Source organism: Semicossyphus pulcher, unplaced genomic scaffold (genome assembly GCF_022749685.1).
Source record: "Semicossyphus pulcher isolate SPU_LCO1_2020_fin unplaced genomic scaffold, fSemPul1.0.p SCAF_24, whole genome shotgun sequence".
Taxonomy (NCBI): domain Eukaryota; kingdom Metazoa; phylum Chordata; class Actinopteri; order Labriformes; family Labridae; genus Semicossyphus; species Semicossyphus pulcher.
The window spans coordinates 10,265,437-10,283,570 of record NW_027211698.1 but is presented as its reverse complement, the minus strand read 5'-3'; the positions used below and the strand labels follow the sequence as shown (position 1 = coordinate 10,283,570).

At 42.8% G+C, this 18,134-nt stretch overlaps 1 protein-coding gene across 1 annotated transcript in view; it reads right to left on the bottom strand.

Moving 5' to 3' along the window:
* The window catches only part of LOC138603270 (scavenger receptor cysteine-rich domain-containing protein DMBT1-like), a 34,213-nt gene that overhangs the window by 11,700 nt on the left and 4,379 nt on the right, over positions 1–18,134 (bottom strand). The window contains exons 3-11 of the mRNA XM_069674951.1: positions 17,312–17,636; positions 17,245–17,271; positions 16,886–17,029; positions 16,619–16,752; positions 16,308–16,521; positions 10,982–11,283; positions 10,458–10,772; positions 9,478–9,691; positions 6,400–6,569 (exon numbers count right to left, since the gene is read on the bottom strand). Of these exons, the coding sequence (XP_069531052.1) occupies positions 6,400–6,569; positions 9,478–9,691; positions 10,458–10,772; positions 10,982–11,283; positions 16,308–16,521; positions 16,619–16,752; positions 16,886–17,029; positions 17,245–17,271; positions 17,312–17,636 (1,845 nt within the window). The remainder of the gene's footprint in view (positions 1–6,399; positions 6,570–9,477; positions 9,692–10,457; positions 10,773–10,981; positions 11,284–16,307; positions 16,522–16,618; positions 16,753–16,885; positions 17,030–17,244; positions 17,272–17,311; positions 17,637–18,134) is intronic.

The following is an 18,134-nucleotide window of genomic DNA, read 5'->3' as shown; positions in this document are numbered from 1 at the left end:
GCACTCTTCCCAGATATCCAGACAGAGTTGCATGTGTGACGTCCACGGTTGGCTCCTGTTGTAACTCTGGGTGATGGAAAACGCGTCACTAACTGGGCGCTGCTTGTGATTTTTTTCTGTGTATGTCGCCATGACAACCAGTCCATAATACTGCAAATGCAAAGGCTTTCATCAGTGGCCATCGGCTCAACCACCATTGTGTTACCCGATTCGCCGAATCACAAATGTCCTCTCTTTGGACATGACCAGATATTATGGCTTTGGTTGCCAATTTGCCGTCCACGCTTTCTTCAGCACTTGTCTGAGTTGGCCGGGCTCCACTTTGCTGTTATCGGTTGAGTCCCGTAGTATTTTGTTGTTAGTTACTCATTCAACTCCCTCCAAGTAAAAGAATTAGTCACCAAACACTCTTGCCCAGTGTCAGCTGGGATAGGCTCCAGTGCCCCCACGACCCTGAACAGGATGAGCGGTATAGATAACGCATGGTGTTGAAATTTTGGCGAAGGTAAGACTCGTTAATTAAAGTCAATCACAGGAAAAACGTTTCTTTTTCTGAATACAATACTGCACACAGAAAAGGAAGTCATTTATCGCTCACCGCCGGCTACGTGCCTCGGCATGTTCACCATTGTGCCCAGAGGCTATATCGTCGTCAGACTATAGCCGATGGGATCCGAGATTGATATATATACTACATTAATTGGATCTTACCTGTGAAGCCAGGGAGGAACAGTAGATTGATGAAAACAACTTAAAAAAAGAAAAAGAAAACTCAATTAGTAATGCTGACATTGCTCCCACATTCACCACCATGTTACAGCGTATATTATTTAATACATTCCCTATTACAGTATTTCTCCAACACAGCTGTCATCGTTTACACACAACAACTCAAAATTTAACACACGTTTCTAATGATGTGATCAGACCAATTAGGCAGGATAAAAGTCAGTTCAGAGTGCATAGGTGGCCCATGTGCATCCAACAATGGACAGAAACATACAGAGAGGCAGAGGAGTTCGTATGAGAGGTGGTGGACGAGGAGGAAAGGGACAAGGAAGAGGCCGAGGAAGACCAAGAACAGTTACAACTATCGTACACCATGTTATTGTTCATGGGATGACAATGAGGGAAGCAGGACAAAGAGTACAACCCAATTTGAGCAGATTATCTGTGGCCAGCATCCTCAGGACATTCAGAGAAGAGAACAGGTAATTGTTTCTTGCTGAACAACATTACCGTAACTGTAAGTACTGTAATGTTCATTATAATACTATTTTTACTGGATGTACACGTTTAAAAGTGCATTTTCCCCTTTGTAGAATCGAAAGACGACCAAATGAGGGTGGAAGGACTGCTCTTTTCTCCCAACAACAAGAAGCACTCATTGTTGACATGGTCCTTCAAAATAATGCCATCCGACTCCGTGAAATCCAGCAGAGAGTGATTGAAGACAATGTCAACTTTGATGGAATCAACAGTGTGTCTCTGTCAACTATTGACCGTGTCCTCAAACGCAACAGACTTAGCATGAAACAAGTGTACAGAGTACCCTTTGAGCGCAACTCTGCAAGAGTCTAAGATCTAAGATATCAGTATGTGCAAGTAAGTGTAACCTACACACACTTTCAGCACTGATGCTTCCAGTACAATTCTATGCTCATAGGCCTACTACTGTTACTGTAGGCTAGTAGTTGCAGTTGCTACTTTTACAGTACTGTAAACTATATTGTAATGTACATAAATCTGGAGTGCATATACTTTAAATGCACTATTGCAGAAGTCTGTCTTATCTAGAGAGTTTGAACTGGATTCCATGGAAGGGGCCCAATGAATACATTTTCTTAGATGAAGCAGGGTTCAATCTGGCGAAAAGGAGGCGGAGAGGCAGGAACATAATTGGTCAATGTGCCATTGTGGAAGTCCCTGGCCAGCGTGGTGGCAATGTCACCCTTTTTGCAGCCATAAGTAACTGGGGGGTTCTCCACCGTCATGCAAACCTGGGGCCATATAACACTGAACATCTCCTTACATTTCTGGGTGGTCGACAGGATATTATAGCTGCGAGTGAGCAGCTGGATCAGCAAGCAGTTCATACTGTATATGTCATAGTTTGGGACAATGTGAGCTTTCACCATGCTGTCCTGATACGTGAGTGGTTCACCAACAACCAGGGCTTCATAAAGGTTTTCCTTCCACCTTACAGCCCCTTCCTGAATCCAAAAGAGGAGTTTTTCTCTGCGTGGCGGTGGAAAGTCTATGACCGACAGCCCTATACCAGGGCAACTTTATTGGAGGCAATGGAACAGGCCTGTGATGATATAACTGTGGAGTCTTGTCAAGGCTGGGTTCGGCACACCAGAGGGTTTTTCCCCCGTTGCCTGGCAAGAGAAAATATTTCCTGTGACGTGGATGAAGTCCTCTGGCAGGACCCCGCACATGGACATGATGGAGAATGAATCTCAGTGACTTTGTGCAGTAATGTGCTTTTCATTTAGTTTTTTTAGTTTTTGTTATGCTGAAATGTAGATATCACTTTGACTATGATCTTTTTTTTTTAGGGATGCACGATATTATCGGCATGTTATCGGTATCAGCTGATATTGGCTTAAAAATGAACTATCGGATATCGGCCAACACGCCTATATCCGCCGATATAATTAACCGATAAAATAATGGGCTGCTGCATACTAGTTAGAAGGCAAAATGTCCGTAGTGTGGAAGTTTTTCAAAGTGTCCGAAATAGATAGCATAACTGCTTTTTGTAATGACTGCTCAGCTTCGGTGATGCGAGGAGGAGCCAAGGCAAAGTCTTTCAACAACTTGATTAACCATCTCAAGACCCGTCACCCCGACCGTTGTAACAAATGTGATAAGAGTATCACCATTATACTGTACGCTAATTCCAATACAGAAGAGAGTTGATGATCTCTGCAATTAGGTGTGCTCGAAAAAATATTGGTATCGGTAAACCGCTAAATGAGTTGTAAAATATCGGCATATCCGATATCGGCAAAAAATCCAATATCGTGCATCCCTAATTTTTTTGCGAAATGCGTTTACTACTACAACTACATGCCCTGGATGCTGTGTCCTAAATTATTTTTTGTAGTGTTTAATGATTGCTCTGTGGTGAATATATTTTGACTTGCTGTGTGTATGATCTGAACACATTGTTTGCTTTTGAACACAGGATAACTGGTTTTGAGGTGACGGTTTGATTTTGATAGAAAAGTCTGGGGTTTTGTGAATGTAGCTTGAATTTTTGGATTTGTGTTTAAGGTTTTGAGAAAATGGGTGGAGGTTTCGAGAAATGTATTTTAAGTGCAAAAAGGCACATATGCAAATATACCACCAATATGTTTGAGTGTAACAGGACTTTTAACTGATACTAATACTTAATGTTCTGGCTGTACAACCGACCCTGCAGCATGGGAACCAGACTGACAAACAGAGTCGTTACTTATTCAGACAGTCCACACTGAAGCTGAAAATTCAACAACAAGACAATGCTTAAAAGCATCTAAAAAAATGTTACACATCTTATACATTTACATTTTACGGATTTCAGTGAAATAAGAACCCTTTGGATAAACCAAGTGTCGTCATGAGCAAGTCGAAATAAGATTTGCCTGTAAGCTCGTTTGTAAATATCCTGTCAATGCAAATTTGTTCATGTAAATCAATTAATCCCTTTGCGTGTGCTGTGTTTAATGTGAGGTCAAGTGTACTTGTGTTCTTTTCATTCACTAGAACATATTTAAAAGGTGCACTGTGAAAGATTCTACCCGTATTAATCATTTTATATTGCCAATGTGTGAAGGGATGGGAGAGGAACTGAAAAATTGAGACCTTCCCCAACTTCCTACATTTACCCAAAACAGCCCGTGGGGCTGATTACTATGTAAAGCATTCGGGGCGGTTTACCTGCGAAAAAAAGAGGATATGACGTATTTGTGCGCTGCCTAGAGCTCAATCTCCGCCCCTATAGTCAACAGTGTGCAACATGAGACAATGCAAGCTGAGAAATGGAGATAGATAGTGCCAACAACACCAACACTAAGTATACACAAGAATAAAAACCAAAAAGATGTATCTATTGGAGCCCGTCTGGCCAAACAGGAAGTGACCAACGTGAAGATGAAAGTCAGAGACTCAGAGTGAACATCGGCAGGGCATTCGAATCATGGAGAGACCTTAAGCTGACATCGCCTTAAAGCATGTGAAATATATATCATTGAGATATTGTGGTTTTAGCTAGCTAATGTTAGCTAATGCTTGTGATGATTTGCTCTTTGGCCAGCGTAATTTGCCGTTTGGTTACGAAGCACAATTCCAGATTCATGCAGTGTATTTACGTTACAGCTAGTTGGCTAACCTTAGCATGCTCGCTTACATAATGACTACCAAAATACTATCCGAGTGTGTGTCAGTTTTCTAGCTTGACAAATAACTTCACCGCCTAACATGAATTATGGAGCAGAGCAAAGCAAATGTGTAAAATTACAGATTATGTTCTGTTAGCCAATATCGTTGCGTTTTCTGCCAAGTCTTGTAATTAACGGGTCTTACCTTTGCCGAAAGTTCAACGTCATGATGCAGATTTGTAAGAAGTAAAATTAAGCTTGGTCAGGTCTGTTCTCAAGAGGAGAAGAAACAACTTTTAAAATGCTCGTTTATTGGACGGAGATCGGATCGATCATTTCTGATGCATTCGAGGGAGTCGGGAAATCTGAACGCTGAACGGGTTCTTTCTGTCCGTTTTGGCTCTTGTTTGTGGTATTCTCATTACGTGTTTGCCCTACAATCTTTCACAAGGCCACAGCTCTTTGGGCTATGCAATTAGTTGTCATTTATTGATAATCACCTGCTATTTGATTTCTGTCACCTGTGTTTGCCACCTAGATGTCTGCAATTGAATACGATGAATACAATAGTAACACAGCCTCGAGATTATGTCATGAGAGGCTTGTTGCATTTGCAATACATCTTGCAGTAAATATGTATCATAGTTTAATCAAATGAAGAACATATCATTTAAAGGCAAGCAATGTCAAAAATGTACATTTTTTTCATGAGACAGAGGATGTTGTCTTAAAGGTGTCCAGGGTGTAACAGTCTGTGTGTGTGTGTGTGTGTGTGTGTGTGTGTGTGTGCGAGTATGAGATTGAGTGAAAGAGATTTGTTATATTTGATGAGATGAAGGTGTGAGGTTAGCCCCAGATATATTGGGCTAAGCCGCAGATGTTTTCAAGTCCTAAAAACGCCCCTGGTTGAGGCTGCTGTGGTTCCATTGTGCTTTCAATGTCTACAGAAAACTATTACGCCAAAGGTTTTAATATTGTTTGCAGTTATTTCACAGCACTTACAGAATTTAGAATTTTCTTTTGGCAGCAGCTTCTGGCTGACCTTTTGTGGCTTCTAACTTTCTCTCCAGCTGTTACCATAACCTGTGTTTTAAATTAAGCATGGATTTAACCTGCAGTTTGGTGATGCCTGTTTTTCGGCAAATTACTGAATATACAGTCTTAAATACTAAACAAACACTTCACACAGACTCGACTGCGATAAGTAAACAACATGAGATGTGATTTGATCTCATATTAGCTTTAAAAGAGATTAAAGATCATACTCACGGTGTACACATATACAGCTCACTGGCCTCGACATGCTGCCAACATCAGAAACCACAGCGACTGATTGTAATCTATCCAAGATCTTGCTCTTGTATAAAACTTGTGACACGCGAGGGATGTAAATCACCTCAGATGATTTGATTGCAGGAGGATTAATGCATTTGCAAACCAAAAGCTGCAACCCTGAAGTGTCTCTGACTTCCCCTCCTCTTCACTCAGAGCTCAGGTGAAGTGACCTTCAGTTCGCGTGCACACAAACAAACGATAGGTTTATGGTCCTGATGCGGAGAAACCATGGCAATAAGAATGAGGCACATTTGGAGAGGGATTTACTGTCTTGGTCAGAGACACCTGAGCAGTTGAAGGTGGTCCTGCTGCCCAAAAGAGACACCTCAGCTACATTGACAGGAAGCACCAACCTGAGGACTTCTGACTTCAATACTGATCTGATTTAGTGCAGGGGGGTATACTACGAAGCGAGTTCAACGGACCCAGGGTCTCTTTTCCTGATCTGGCTTCACTTAACCTAACAAAGGAGATCGGGCTAAACTGTCACACGACACTGGTTATCATATATACCCAGGGTCCAGAGCTTAGACAGTTTAATGTCTAGAGGGTGGTGAGGGGCAGAGTCAGAGACTTTAGGCCGACAGCCTGGAGGGGCAGAGTCCAAACAAAGGCCTTCAGGAGGGCGGCCTGGGGGGGCGACCAGGAGAGCAAAGCTTCTCCGGAGGACAGACAGGTGTCGACAGGACAGCCCGACAGGGAACCAGGAGCAAGTGTCGGCCGGACTGCTGACGGAAAACCAGGAGCATGTGTCGGCCGGACCGCCGACGGGCAACCGGGGGGCAGGAGTCGGCCGGATCGCCGAGGGCAACCGGGGGGCAGGAGTCGGCCGGATCGCCGATGGGGAACTGGGGGGCAGGAGTCGGCCTGATCGCCGGCGGGCAACCGTTTATTAATATAGCCCATATCGGCAACAACACAATTCAAAGTGCTTTACACAGAACAACAAAAGCGAAGAAACACATCATAAAACAAGACATTCCATTTTTTTTAGGGAGACCTGTAAAGACACTGTTACAGGTATCGAGTCGACTGAAGATAAATGCATGGACCAGTTTTTTTAGATCCTGCTGAGACATAAGTCCTTTAATCCTGGATATATTCTTGAGGTGATAGTAGGCCGATTTTGTTATTGTTTTAATGTGGCTTTGAAAATTCAGGTCTGAGTCCATGACTACACACAGATTTCTGGCTTGGTCAGTAGTTTTCAACACTAATGACTGAAGCTGTGCGCTGACTTTTAATCGCTCCTACTTAGCTCCAAAAACAACTACCTCAGTTTTGTCTTTAACTGAAGAAAATTATGGCACATCCACTCATGGATTTGTTCAATGCATTTAACGAGTGCTTGTCTGGGGCCATGGGCCCCTGGTGACATTGTGATGTAGATCTGTGTGTCGTCTGCATAGTTATGGTAGCTGATTTTGTTGTTTTCCATAATCTGAGCCAGTGGAAGCATGTAGATGTTTAAACAGAAGAGGCCCAAGAATTGAGCCTTGGGGAACTCCACATGTAATCTTTGTCTGCTCAGATGTAAAGTTACCTATAGACACAAAGTAGTCCCTGTCCTTTAAATAAGAACCAAACCAGTTTAGTACTGTGTTAGAAAGTCCAACCCCGTTTTCTAGATGGTCGAGTAATATCTTATGATCAACTGTGTTGAATGCAGCACTAAGATCGAGTAGTACTAAGACTGAAACTCTCCCACTGTCTGTGTTCAGGTGCAGTCGGAAACCTGACTTAAAAATGGTAGATTGAATCTAGGCCTATAGTTCTTCATCAGTGACTTGTCTAGGTTGTTCTTTTTTAACAGTGGCTTGATGACTGCTGTTTTCAGGGCCTGTGAGCCTGAGAGATACTACAATGGTGATGAAGTTACCTGGATAACCGCAAATACTGCTTCGTAGTATACCCCCCAGGTGTAGCTGCATATCTGGAGACCGCCTGGGAACGCTAGGTGTCGTAAGCTTTTTCACTTCTCTTTACAGACAGCAGAGGGCGCTGCTGCTGCATCACAAAACACAGAGCTTTGAATAAAATTGCTGGATATGGAACAAACTATTTATTACCACCAAGTCATGACAGAAATTATTTCTAATTATGTTAAGTCATCATAAAGCACCTTGATTATTTGGAAAGGACACTGACCTTAAACCAGAATTAAACATTTTTACTGAAATGTAAGAAATCTGCGAACAAACCATGCTTACAAATTCATTTACTGCACATACCAACACCACACACCTACACCCGTCCAACACATGAATAAATACATTCCCATAAACACATGCTCAGAGGGAGAATAAGGGACAGCAAAGAGCAGGATATGTACATTTCAGCATTGCACACATTAATAGGGATTTGAAAAAACTACTCCGCCCACAGCTGCTTAAACACGCTCTGTCTGATCAGGCCCTAACAGCAACTAATATTAAATGCATATGATTTATTATTAAAGCCCCAAACAGCAATTCAATGTCTGAGTGACACGTGAGCTTTTCCTCGTGCTGCGTTTATGGTCTGGTGCTGCTGAAGAACTCCACTCTTTCGTCGTCTTTCTGGAGGTCTGTGAAGACAAAGAGGCCGGGGCAGAAGGGGTGAAAGGACAGATTAATAAACTGTAAGGGTAAAGTGTTGCATGCGTGATTTGTTCTTTTGTGTCAGAAAAATATATATAACCTTCCTACACCTGCCCTCTCTTCTTATGGCTTGTTTGGCTGCACTATTAACAAACGTTTCTGTTGCATTTCCTACGAAGTTGCTGCTTTAAAGAGTTATTAAATAAACACCACACCTAAGTTGATGCTAGAACTTTATATTTAACATTATTACAAAGACGGGATGATGATGCTGGATCTTCACCTTTCAGACAGATGAAATGAAGGTGTTCATCACATGGAAAATCCTTCCAGAGGAAGCGGTCGCTGGTGTCAACGCCACCACAGAGAGTGGTGTTTTCCCAGACGGATTCTGTCTCCAAGTAGTTGAAGTTCGTGGAATCACCAGACATCCAAAACCAGGTGTCACCCCTCAGGTACCTAAAAGTGATGCCTTGACATTTTAACTTCAAAGTAAAAGTTGAATGTTTAAATGTGTTTCATGCAATTTCAAGTGAAGTATCAACACTAGGGATGCACGATATTATTGGCACGTTATCGGTATGGGCTTAAAAATGAACTATCGGATATCGGCCAACAAGCTGATATCCGCCGATATAATTAACCGATAATATAATGGGCTGCTGCATACTTGATTAAATGCCCGACCTTGGCGCAATGTCCCCGGCGCGAAGAAGACCTGCGCGGCGCAGCGTGATGACGTCACGTGTGTCTACCTGCAGCATGAGAGAGTTAGAAGCCTAAATGTCCATGGTTTGGAAGTTTTTCAAAGTGTCCGAAATAGATCGCAAAACTGCTATTTGCAATGACTGCTCAGCTTCGGTGATGCGAGGAGGAGCCAAGGCAAAGTCTTTCAACACTACAAACTTGATTAACCATCTCAAGACCCGTCACCCCGACCATTGTAACAAATGTGATAAGAGTATCACCATTATTCTGTACGCTAATTCCAATAAAGAAATGAGTTGATGATCTCTGCAATTAGGTGTGCGGGAAAAAAATATCGGTATCGGTAATCGGCTAAATGAGTTGTAAAATATCGGCATATCGGATATCGGCAAAAAATCCAATATCGTGCATCCCTAATCAACACAGCTGACTTTGGTAAAGCAGAAAAAAAGGCGTAGCATCCACCGTCTGTGAAATGGAGCTCGTACCTGCGCAGGCCAAACCAAACATGTTTAGTGAGGGGGAAGGAGGTGTCTCTCAACACTTTCTCCACCTCCCTCTGCTCCTCCTCGCTGCGCACGCTCAGCAGGTCCCAGTAGAAGTCTCTGCAATAGAACAGGGCATCGGACCAACACAGCTTCTTCTGAACCACCTCTACGTTCCTGCCCATCACCACAGCGCTGAAGGTGGGAGCAGCCATTTCTGGAGGGTGTGAGAAACAGCAAGATGTAATGACATTTCTTTGTGACAGTTTCCTCCTCTGACAACATGTGAAGTTCTGGTTTACTAACCTCCGTACACTTCCACCTCACACATAGACAATGTACCATACGGGCCAACGAGTTTCACATTGACTAATTGACCCATCATCCCTCCACAGTTGTAGTCTCGTGTAGTTGCATGTGTAATGCTGTATATAATATTGCATCTAAGACAGGGAGAGATTAAAAAGTTATTTGGGTTTATTGCAAACAAGTCTGGTAAAAAAAATGCATAAAGTCTGATGGGATAAGAAACAAATATGTGTGTAACATTCTCCAGGATTACCTTGGGTTGCTGTTACCGTAGTTCTCTTGGGAATTCCCAATAAGGAGCTCAGCGTTATTGATCCGTTCAGCCCCCCTATCTCTGTTGGTGACGCTAAGATGTGTGATCCTGTACACGGCTGGTAGGAGCACACTCCACCAGTGGCTCCATCGTATACGTGTATGGGTGCAGGATCTATTATAATAGTAGGGGTTTCTACTCCCATCAATTGCGAATGAAGCGTTACCACCATTAACTGTTCCTGACTGAGATGCTGTTCCACTTGGTGCCACGTTTGGTATAGATGCAGCTTGGTGGAGACAAAGTGAATAATTTATTGCTGCTTTGTCAATTATACGGTGCACAATGAGGAAGGGGTAGGGGTGGGTTGTTATTTACACCACTATCTGAGTTTGGAATCACATTCAAAAAGTTTGCTCACCTGAACAGACCACTCCAGCGTCCTCATCATGTCCACAGTTGCTTTGGCCAAATCCTCCGTGCTGACACTCACTTAAAGAACTTTCCCTTCCCGAACAGGAAACATCATGAAGCCAGATTTTTCCGGTTCCTTCACCAAAGTGGGCCCACCCAGGGGCATTCACTGCCGTACCGCAGTCCAGCTGTCTGCACACCAACTTTGCGTCCTTCAAGTCCCAGCCATCATCACAGATTGTTCCCCAGGCATTGCTGTGAAAGATTTCAACTCTTCCAGAGCAGCGAGTAGCCCAAGGCCCAACTAGTCTGACCTCAAAACCTGGTATCAGAGCACAGGACACAAAACATTTCTGAATGGAACGCCTGTTTTTAAGCCTCTGAACCAAAAGTCACAATATCTCGTGTTCACCAGGAAAGATTATCTTCATATCTGGAGTCTACCTTGACTTGGGGATGAACTGATCATAAGTCATAAGTCAAGGATAAGATAAAAAGATTGCTGTATTATACTTAAACATTTTTTCTCACCTGAACAGACCACACCAGCGTCGTCACTGTGTGCACAGCTGTGTGTCCCAAACCCTCTGTGCTTACACTGAGTTATAGAACTTTCACTTCCTGAACAGGCCACGTCATCAAGCCAGATTTGGTCTGATCCTTCACCAAAGTGGGCCGACAGAGGGGCACTCTTTGCTGCACCGCAGCCCAGCTGTCGACACACCACCATGGCATCATTCAAGTCCCAGCCGTTATCACAGACTGTTCCCCAGGTTCTGTTGTAAAAGACTTCCACTGTTCCAGAACACTGAGTGGAGCTGGGACCATTCAATCTAATGGGCACACCTATCAGAGACGAGACATAATGGAACAGTAATGGAGGATGGAGGATGACGTCCAAAGACATGCTCATTAGGTTCACTGGTGACTCTAAATTGCTCGTAGTTGGGAGTGTGAAAGGTTGTCTGTCTCTATGTGTCAGCCCTGTGATTGGGTGATCATTCCAGGGTGTAACCCCGCCTCTTGCCCAATGTCAGCTGGGATAGGCTCCAGTCCCCCCACGACCCTGAACAGGATGAGCGGTATAGATAACGCAAGGTGTTCAAATTACGGGGAAGGTAAGACCCGTTGATTCAAGTCAATCACAGGAAAAACGTTTCTTTTTCTGAATACAATACTGCACACAGAAAAGGAAGTCATTTATCGCTCACCGCCGGCTACGTGCCTCGGCATGTTCACCGTTGTGCCCAGAGGCTATATCGTCGTCAGACTATAGCTGATGGGAACGAGATTGATATATATATATAGTACATTCATTGGATCTTACCTGTGAAGCCAGGGAGGAACAGTAGCTCGATGAAAACAACTTAAAAAAAGAAAAAGAAAACTCAATTAGTAATGCTGATATTGCTCCCACATTTACCCTCATGTTACAGTGTATATTATTTAATAAATTCCCTATTAACAAACTTTTCAAATCTACTGGTTTGAATCCTAATATGTATGCTGGGGGTGTTGGAAGGAAACATTAATTATGCTGACTTTTTTTTGAAGGTGAAACAAAGACTCAAGCTCCACCTCCATCAAGTGCAAAAAGCACATATGCAAATATACCACCAATATGTTTGAGTGTAACAGGACTTTTAACTGATACTAATACTTAATGTACTGGCTGTACAACCGACCCTGCAGCATGGGAACCAGACTGACAAACAGAGTCGTTACTTATTCAGACAGTCCACACTGAAGCTGAAAAATTCAACAAGAAGACGATGCTTAAAAGCATCTAAAAAATGTTTACACATCGTAAACATTTCATTTTCCTGATTTCAGTCACAGTCGTGAAATAAGAACCCTTTGGATAAGCCAAGTGTCGTCATTAGCAAGTCGAAATAAGTTTTGCCTGTAAGCTCGTTCGTAAATATCCTGTCAATGCAAATTTGTTCATGTAAATCAATTATTCCCTTTGCGTGTGCTGTGTTTAATGTGAGGTAAAGTGTACTTGTGTTCTTTTCATTCACGATAACATATTTAAAAGGTGCACTGTGAAAGATTCTACCAACACTAAGTATACACAAGAATAAAAACCAAAAAGATGCATCTATTGGAGCCCGTCTGGCCAAACAGGAAGTGACCAACGTGAAGATGAAAGGCAGAGTGAACATCGGCAGTGCATTCGAATCACGGAGAGACCTTCGGTGGCTTTTGGGGATCAAATAGATCCAGGACTGGCTTTCTTGCTATTGGACAAATAAGCTGACATCGCCGCAAAGCCTGTGAAATATATATCATTGAGATATTGTGGGTTTTAGCTAGCTAATGTTAGCTAATGCTTGTGATGATTTGCTCTTTGGCCAGCGTAATTTGCCGTTTGGTTACGAAGCACAATTCCAGATTCATGCAGTGTATTTACGTTACAGCTAGTTGGCTAACCTTAGCATACTCGCTAACAATATGACTACCAAAATACTATCCGAGTGTGTGTCAGTTTTCTAGCTTGACAAATAACTTCGCCGCCTAACATGAATTATGGAGCAGAGCAAAGCAAATGTGTAAAATTACAGATTATATTCTGTTAGCCAATATCGTTGCGTTTTCTGCCAAGTCTTGTAATTAACGGGTCTTACCTTTGCCGAAAGTTCAACGTCATGATGCAGATTTGTAAGAAGTAAAATTAAGCTTTGTCAGGTCTGTTCTCAAGAGGAGAAGAAACAACTTTTAAAATGCTCGTTTATTGGACGGAGATCGGATCGATCATTTCTGATGCATTCGAGGGAGTCGGGAAATCTGAACGCTGAACGGGTTCTTTCTGTCCGTTTTGGCTCTTGTTTGTGGTATTCTCATTACGTGTTTGCCCTACAATCTTTCACAAGGCCACAGCTCTTTGGGCTATGCAATTAGTTGTCATTTATTGATAATCACCTGCTATTTGATTTCTGTCACCTGTGTTTGCCACCTAGATGTCTGCAATTGAATACGATGAATACAATAGTAACACAGCCTCGAGATTTTGTCATGAGAGGCTTGTTGCATTTGCAATACATCTTGCAGTAAATATGTATCATAGTTTAATCAAATGAAGAACATATCATTTAAAGGCAAGCAATGTCAAAAATGTACATTTTTTTCATGAGACAGAGGATGGTGTCCAGGGTGTAACAGGTGTTTTCAAGTCCTAAAAACGCCCCTGGTTGAGGCTGCTGCATTGTGCTTTCAATGTCTACAGAAAACTATTACGCCAAACTTTTTAATATTGTTTGCAGTTATTTCACAGCATTTACACAATTTAGAAGCTGATTTTCTTTTGGCAGCAGCTTCTGGCTGACCTTTTGTGGCTTCTAACTTTCTCTCCAGCTGTTACCATAACCCGTGTTACAGTCTTAAATACTAAACAACACTTCACACAGACTCGACTGCGATAAGTAAACATGAGATGTGATTTGATCTCATATTAGCTTTAAAAGAGATTGAAGATCATACTCACGGTGTACACATATACAGCTCACTGGCCTCGACATGCTGCCAACATCAGAAACCACAGCGACTGATTGTAATCTATCCAAGATCTTGCTCTTGTATAAAACTTATGACATATGAGGGATGTAAATCACCTCAGATGATTTGCCTGTGATAAGTCTAACAGGGGGATTAATGTATTTACAAACCAAAAGCTGCAACCCTGAAGTGTCCTTGAACGACTTCCCCTCCTCTGCGCTCAAAGAGCTCAGGTAAAGTGACCTTCAGTTCACGTGCACACAAACAAACGATAGGTTTCTGAACACTGCTTCTCCATGTTTGGTTGTGACTCTGGAGACAGAAAGCAGACCTGTCCCTGACGACCTGAGTGGTCTGGATGGGTCGTATTGTGTCAGTAGATCACAAATCTGCTTTGTAAACCAGCAGTAGTACTTTGAAGTCTGTTCTCTGACAGACAGGGAGCCAGTGTAAAGACCTCAGAAGTGGAGTGATGTGATCTAATTTCTTGGTCTTAGTGAGGACTCCAGCAGCAGCATTCTGAATCAGCTGCAGTTGTCTGATTTTTTAGGGAAACCTGTAAAGACACTGTTACAGTAATCGAGTCGACTGAAGATAAATGCATGGACCAGTTTTTCTAGATCCTGTCGAGACGTAAGTCCTTTAATCCTGGATATATTCTTGAGGTGATAGTAGGCCAACTTTGTTATTGTTTTAATGTAGCTTTGAAAATTCAGGTCTGAGTCCATGACTACACACAGATTTCTGGCTTGGTCAGTAGTTTTCAACACTAATGACTGGAGCTGTGCGCTGACTTCCAATTGCTCCTCCTTAGCTCCAAAAACAACTACCTCAGTTTTGTCTTTAACTGAAGAAAATTATGGCACATCCACTCATTGATTTGTTCAATGCATTTAACGAGTGCTTGTCTGGAGGCATGGGCTCCTGGTGACATTGTGATGTAGATCTGTGTGTCGTCTGCATAGTTATAGTAACTAATCTTGTTGTTTTCCATAATCTGAGCCAGTGGAAGCATGTAGATGTTAAACAGAAGAGGCCCAAGAATGGAGCCTTGGGGAACTCCACCTTTGTCTGCTCAGATGTAAACTTACCTATAGACACAAAGTAGTCCCTGTCCTTTAAATAAGAACCAAACCAGTTTAGTTCTGTGTCAGAAAGTCCAACCCAGTTTTCCAGACGGTCGAGTAATATCTTATGATCAAGTGTGTCGAATGCAGCACTACTTACTACTACTAAATCTGCAAACAAACCATGCTTACAAATTCATTTACTGCGCATACCAATTATTTATTTATTTATTATTAAAGCCCCAAACAGTAATTCAATGTCTGAGTGACACGCGAGCTTCCCCTCGTGCTGCGTTTATGGTCTGGTGCTGCTGAAGAACTCCACTCTTTCGTCGTCTTTCTGAAGGTCTGTGAAGAGGCCCGGGCAGAAGGGGTGAAGGGACATATTAATAAACTGTAAGGGTAAAGTGTTGCATGCTTTGTTCATTTGTGTCAGAAAAAAAAAAAAAACTTTCCTACACCTGCCCTCTCTTCTTAAAGCTCTTTAAAACAACATCAGTTTGTTTGACTGTGTAACGATCTGCCTAGACAGGTAAGAACCCAAATGCATGACACCAGACTAAATATTCAAACAAAGAAAATCTCTAAGCTGACAAAAATGCAAGAACAAAAAATCTTGGCTAGTACTCTCACCGACCTTGCATGGAACAGGAACATGGAACAGAATTAAGGCAAACGCTAGGTCGACTGACATGAGACAAGTATGAAGTGGCACAGGACAAAGGGAGACGCCACTATTTAAACATGAGAAAGGGAATGACAGGTGAAACCGATAAGGGAGGGGCCAGACAATCACCAGACACGGGGAAACACAGGGGCAGGAAGTAAAGTGATCTGAAACAAGAGGGAGACAGGGTTCCTTTCAAAATAAAACAGGAAATGACAAAACATGAAAGAACGAGACAAAAACTATAACTACTATGCACTATAAACAAACTTTTCTAATAAAGTTGATGCTTTAAACACAGTTATTAAATGAACACCACACCTAAGTTGATTCTATAACGATGAGGCTGGATCTTCACCTTTCAGACAGATTAAATTAAGGTGTTCATCACATGGAAAATCCTTCCAGAGGAAGCGGTCGCTGGTGTCAACGCCACCACAGGGACTGGTGTCTTGCCAATGATTATGTTTCCATTCTGTCTCAAAGTAGCTGAAGTTCATGGACTCACCAGACATCCAAAACCAGGTGTCACCCCTCAGGTACCTAAAAGTGATGCCTTGACATTTTAACTTCAAAGTAAAAGTTGAATGAGGAGTAGCATCCACCCTCGGTGAAATGGAGCTCGTACCTGCGCAGGCCAAACCAAACATGTTTAGTGAGGGGGAAGGAGGTGTCTCTCAACACTTTCTCCACCTCCCTCTGCTCCTCCTCGCTGCGCACGCTCAGCAGGTCCCAGTAGAAGTCTCGGCAATAGAACAGGGCATCGGACCAACACAGCTTCTTCTGAACCACCTCTACGTTCCTGCCCATCACCACAGCGCTGAAGGTGGGAGCAGCCATTTCTGGAGGGTGTGAGAGAGGCAACCTTTAAAAATGTACCAGACATTTCTTTGTGACAGTTTCCTCCTCTGACAACTTGTGAAGTTCTGGTTTACTAACCTCCGTACACTTCCACCTCACACATTGTCAGTGTGTATGAGCCGCTGAGTTTCACGTTGACTAGTTGACCCATCATCCCTCCACAGTTGAAGGTTCGTGTACTTTCACTTTTAATGCTGTATATAAAAGTGCATCTAAGACAGGAGAGATTCAAAAGTTATTTGGGTTTATTGCAAACAAGTCTGGTAAATAAAGTGCATAAAGTCTGATGGGATAAGAAACAAATATTGAGGGCAGTTAATCACGTGTAACATTCTCCAGGATTACCTTGGGTTGTCGTTGCCGTTGTTCTCTGGGGAATTCCCAATAAGGAGCTCAGCGTTATTGATCCGTTCAGACCCCTCGATTCTGTTGCTGATGCTAATATAGTTGATCTTGTACACGGCTGGCAGGAGCAAACTCCACCAGTGGCTGTTTCCCACAGCCGTATGGGTGCAGGATCCAGCTAAATAGTCGGGGTTTTTGTTCCCATCAATTGCGACTGAAGCGTAACCAGCATGATCTACTCCCGACTGAGATGCTGTTCCACTTGGTGCCACGTTTGGTGAAGAGGCAGCTTGGTGGAGACGCAAATAAATTCAATTTTAAAGCAGTTTTATTGCTGCTTTGTCATTTATACGGTGCACAATGAGGAAGGGGTAGGGGTGGGTTGTTATTTACACCACTATCTGAGTTTGGAATCACATTCAAAAAGTTTGCTCACCTGAACAGACCACTCCAGCGTCCTCATCATGTCCACAGTTGCTTTGGCCAAATTCTCCGTGCTGACACTCACTTAAAGAACTTTCCCTTCCCGAACAGGAAACATCATGAAGCCAGATTTGTCCGGTTCCTTCACCAAAGTGGGCCGACCCAGGGGCATTCACTGCCGTACCGCAGCCAAGTTGTCTGCACACCAGCTTTGCGCCCTTCAAGTCCCAGCTGTCATCACAGATTGTTCCCCAGGCGCCACTGTGAAAGATTTCAACTCTTCCAGAGCAGCGAGTAGACCCAGACCCAACTAATCTGATCTCAAAACCTGGTATCAGAGCACAGGACATGTGCAAAAGCCTCAGGGAATGGGAAGACGTATGGACAGTAAAGTTTAACCCGTTGCTAGGCAACAACCTTTTTTGCACACAGCTCTCACTGGTTCACAGAGAATGGCAGTTCATTTTAGTTAGTTAGACGGTTGAACAGTCGATCCTAAGGAGCTAAGTTTCAGTTGGTTCCACAGTTTGTGTGCGTTCATGAACACAAGTAAGAGCTAATTAGTGTATTGTAAAGACAGACAGCTTCTGTTGGCAATTTATACTGTAATATTGTAAGTTAACCAGCTGTATGAAGCAATGTACAAGCTAGTTTGTATTAAGCAGTATATTTTATCTTGTACGGAGCCTATTGAGAAGCATTTCTGTTGTAGATTATAGTCTCTGATACCTGTTTAGCACTGTTTATTTCTTGTAAGTGTATAAAGTGGTTAGTCCATATTGTGAGGTCAAGTTAATTGTAGAGATAGCATAGCCTAAGTCGCTGT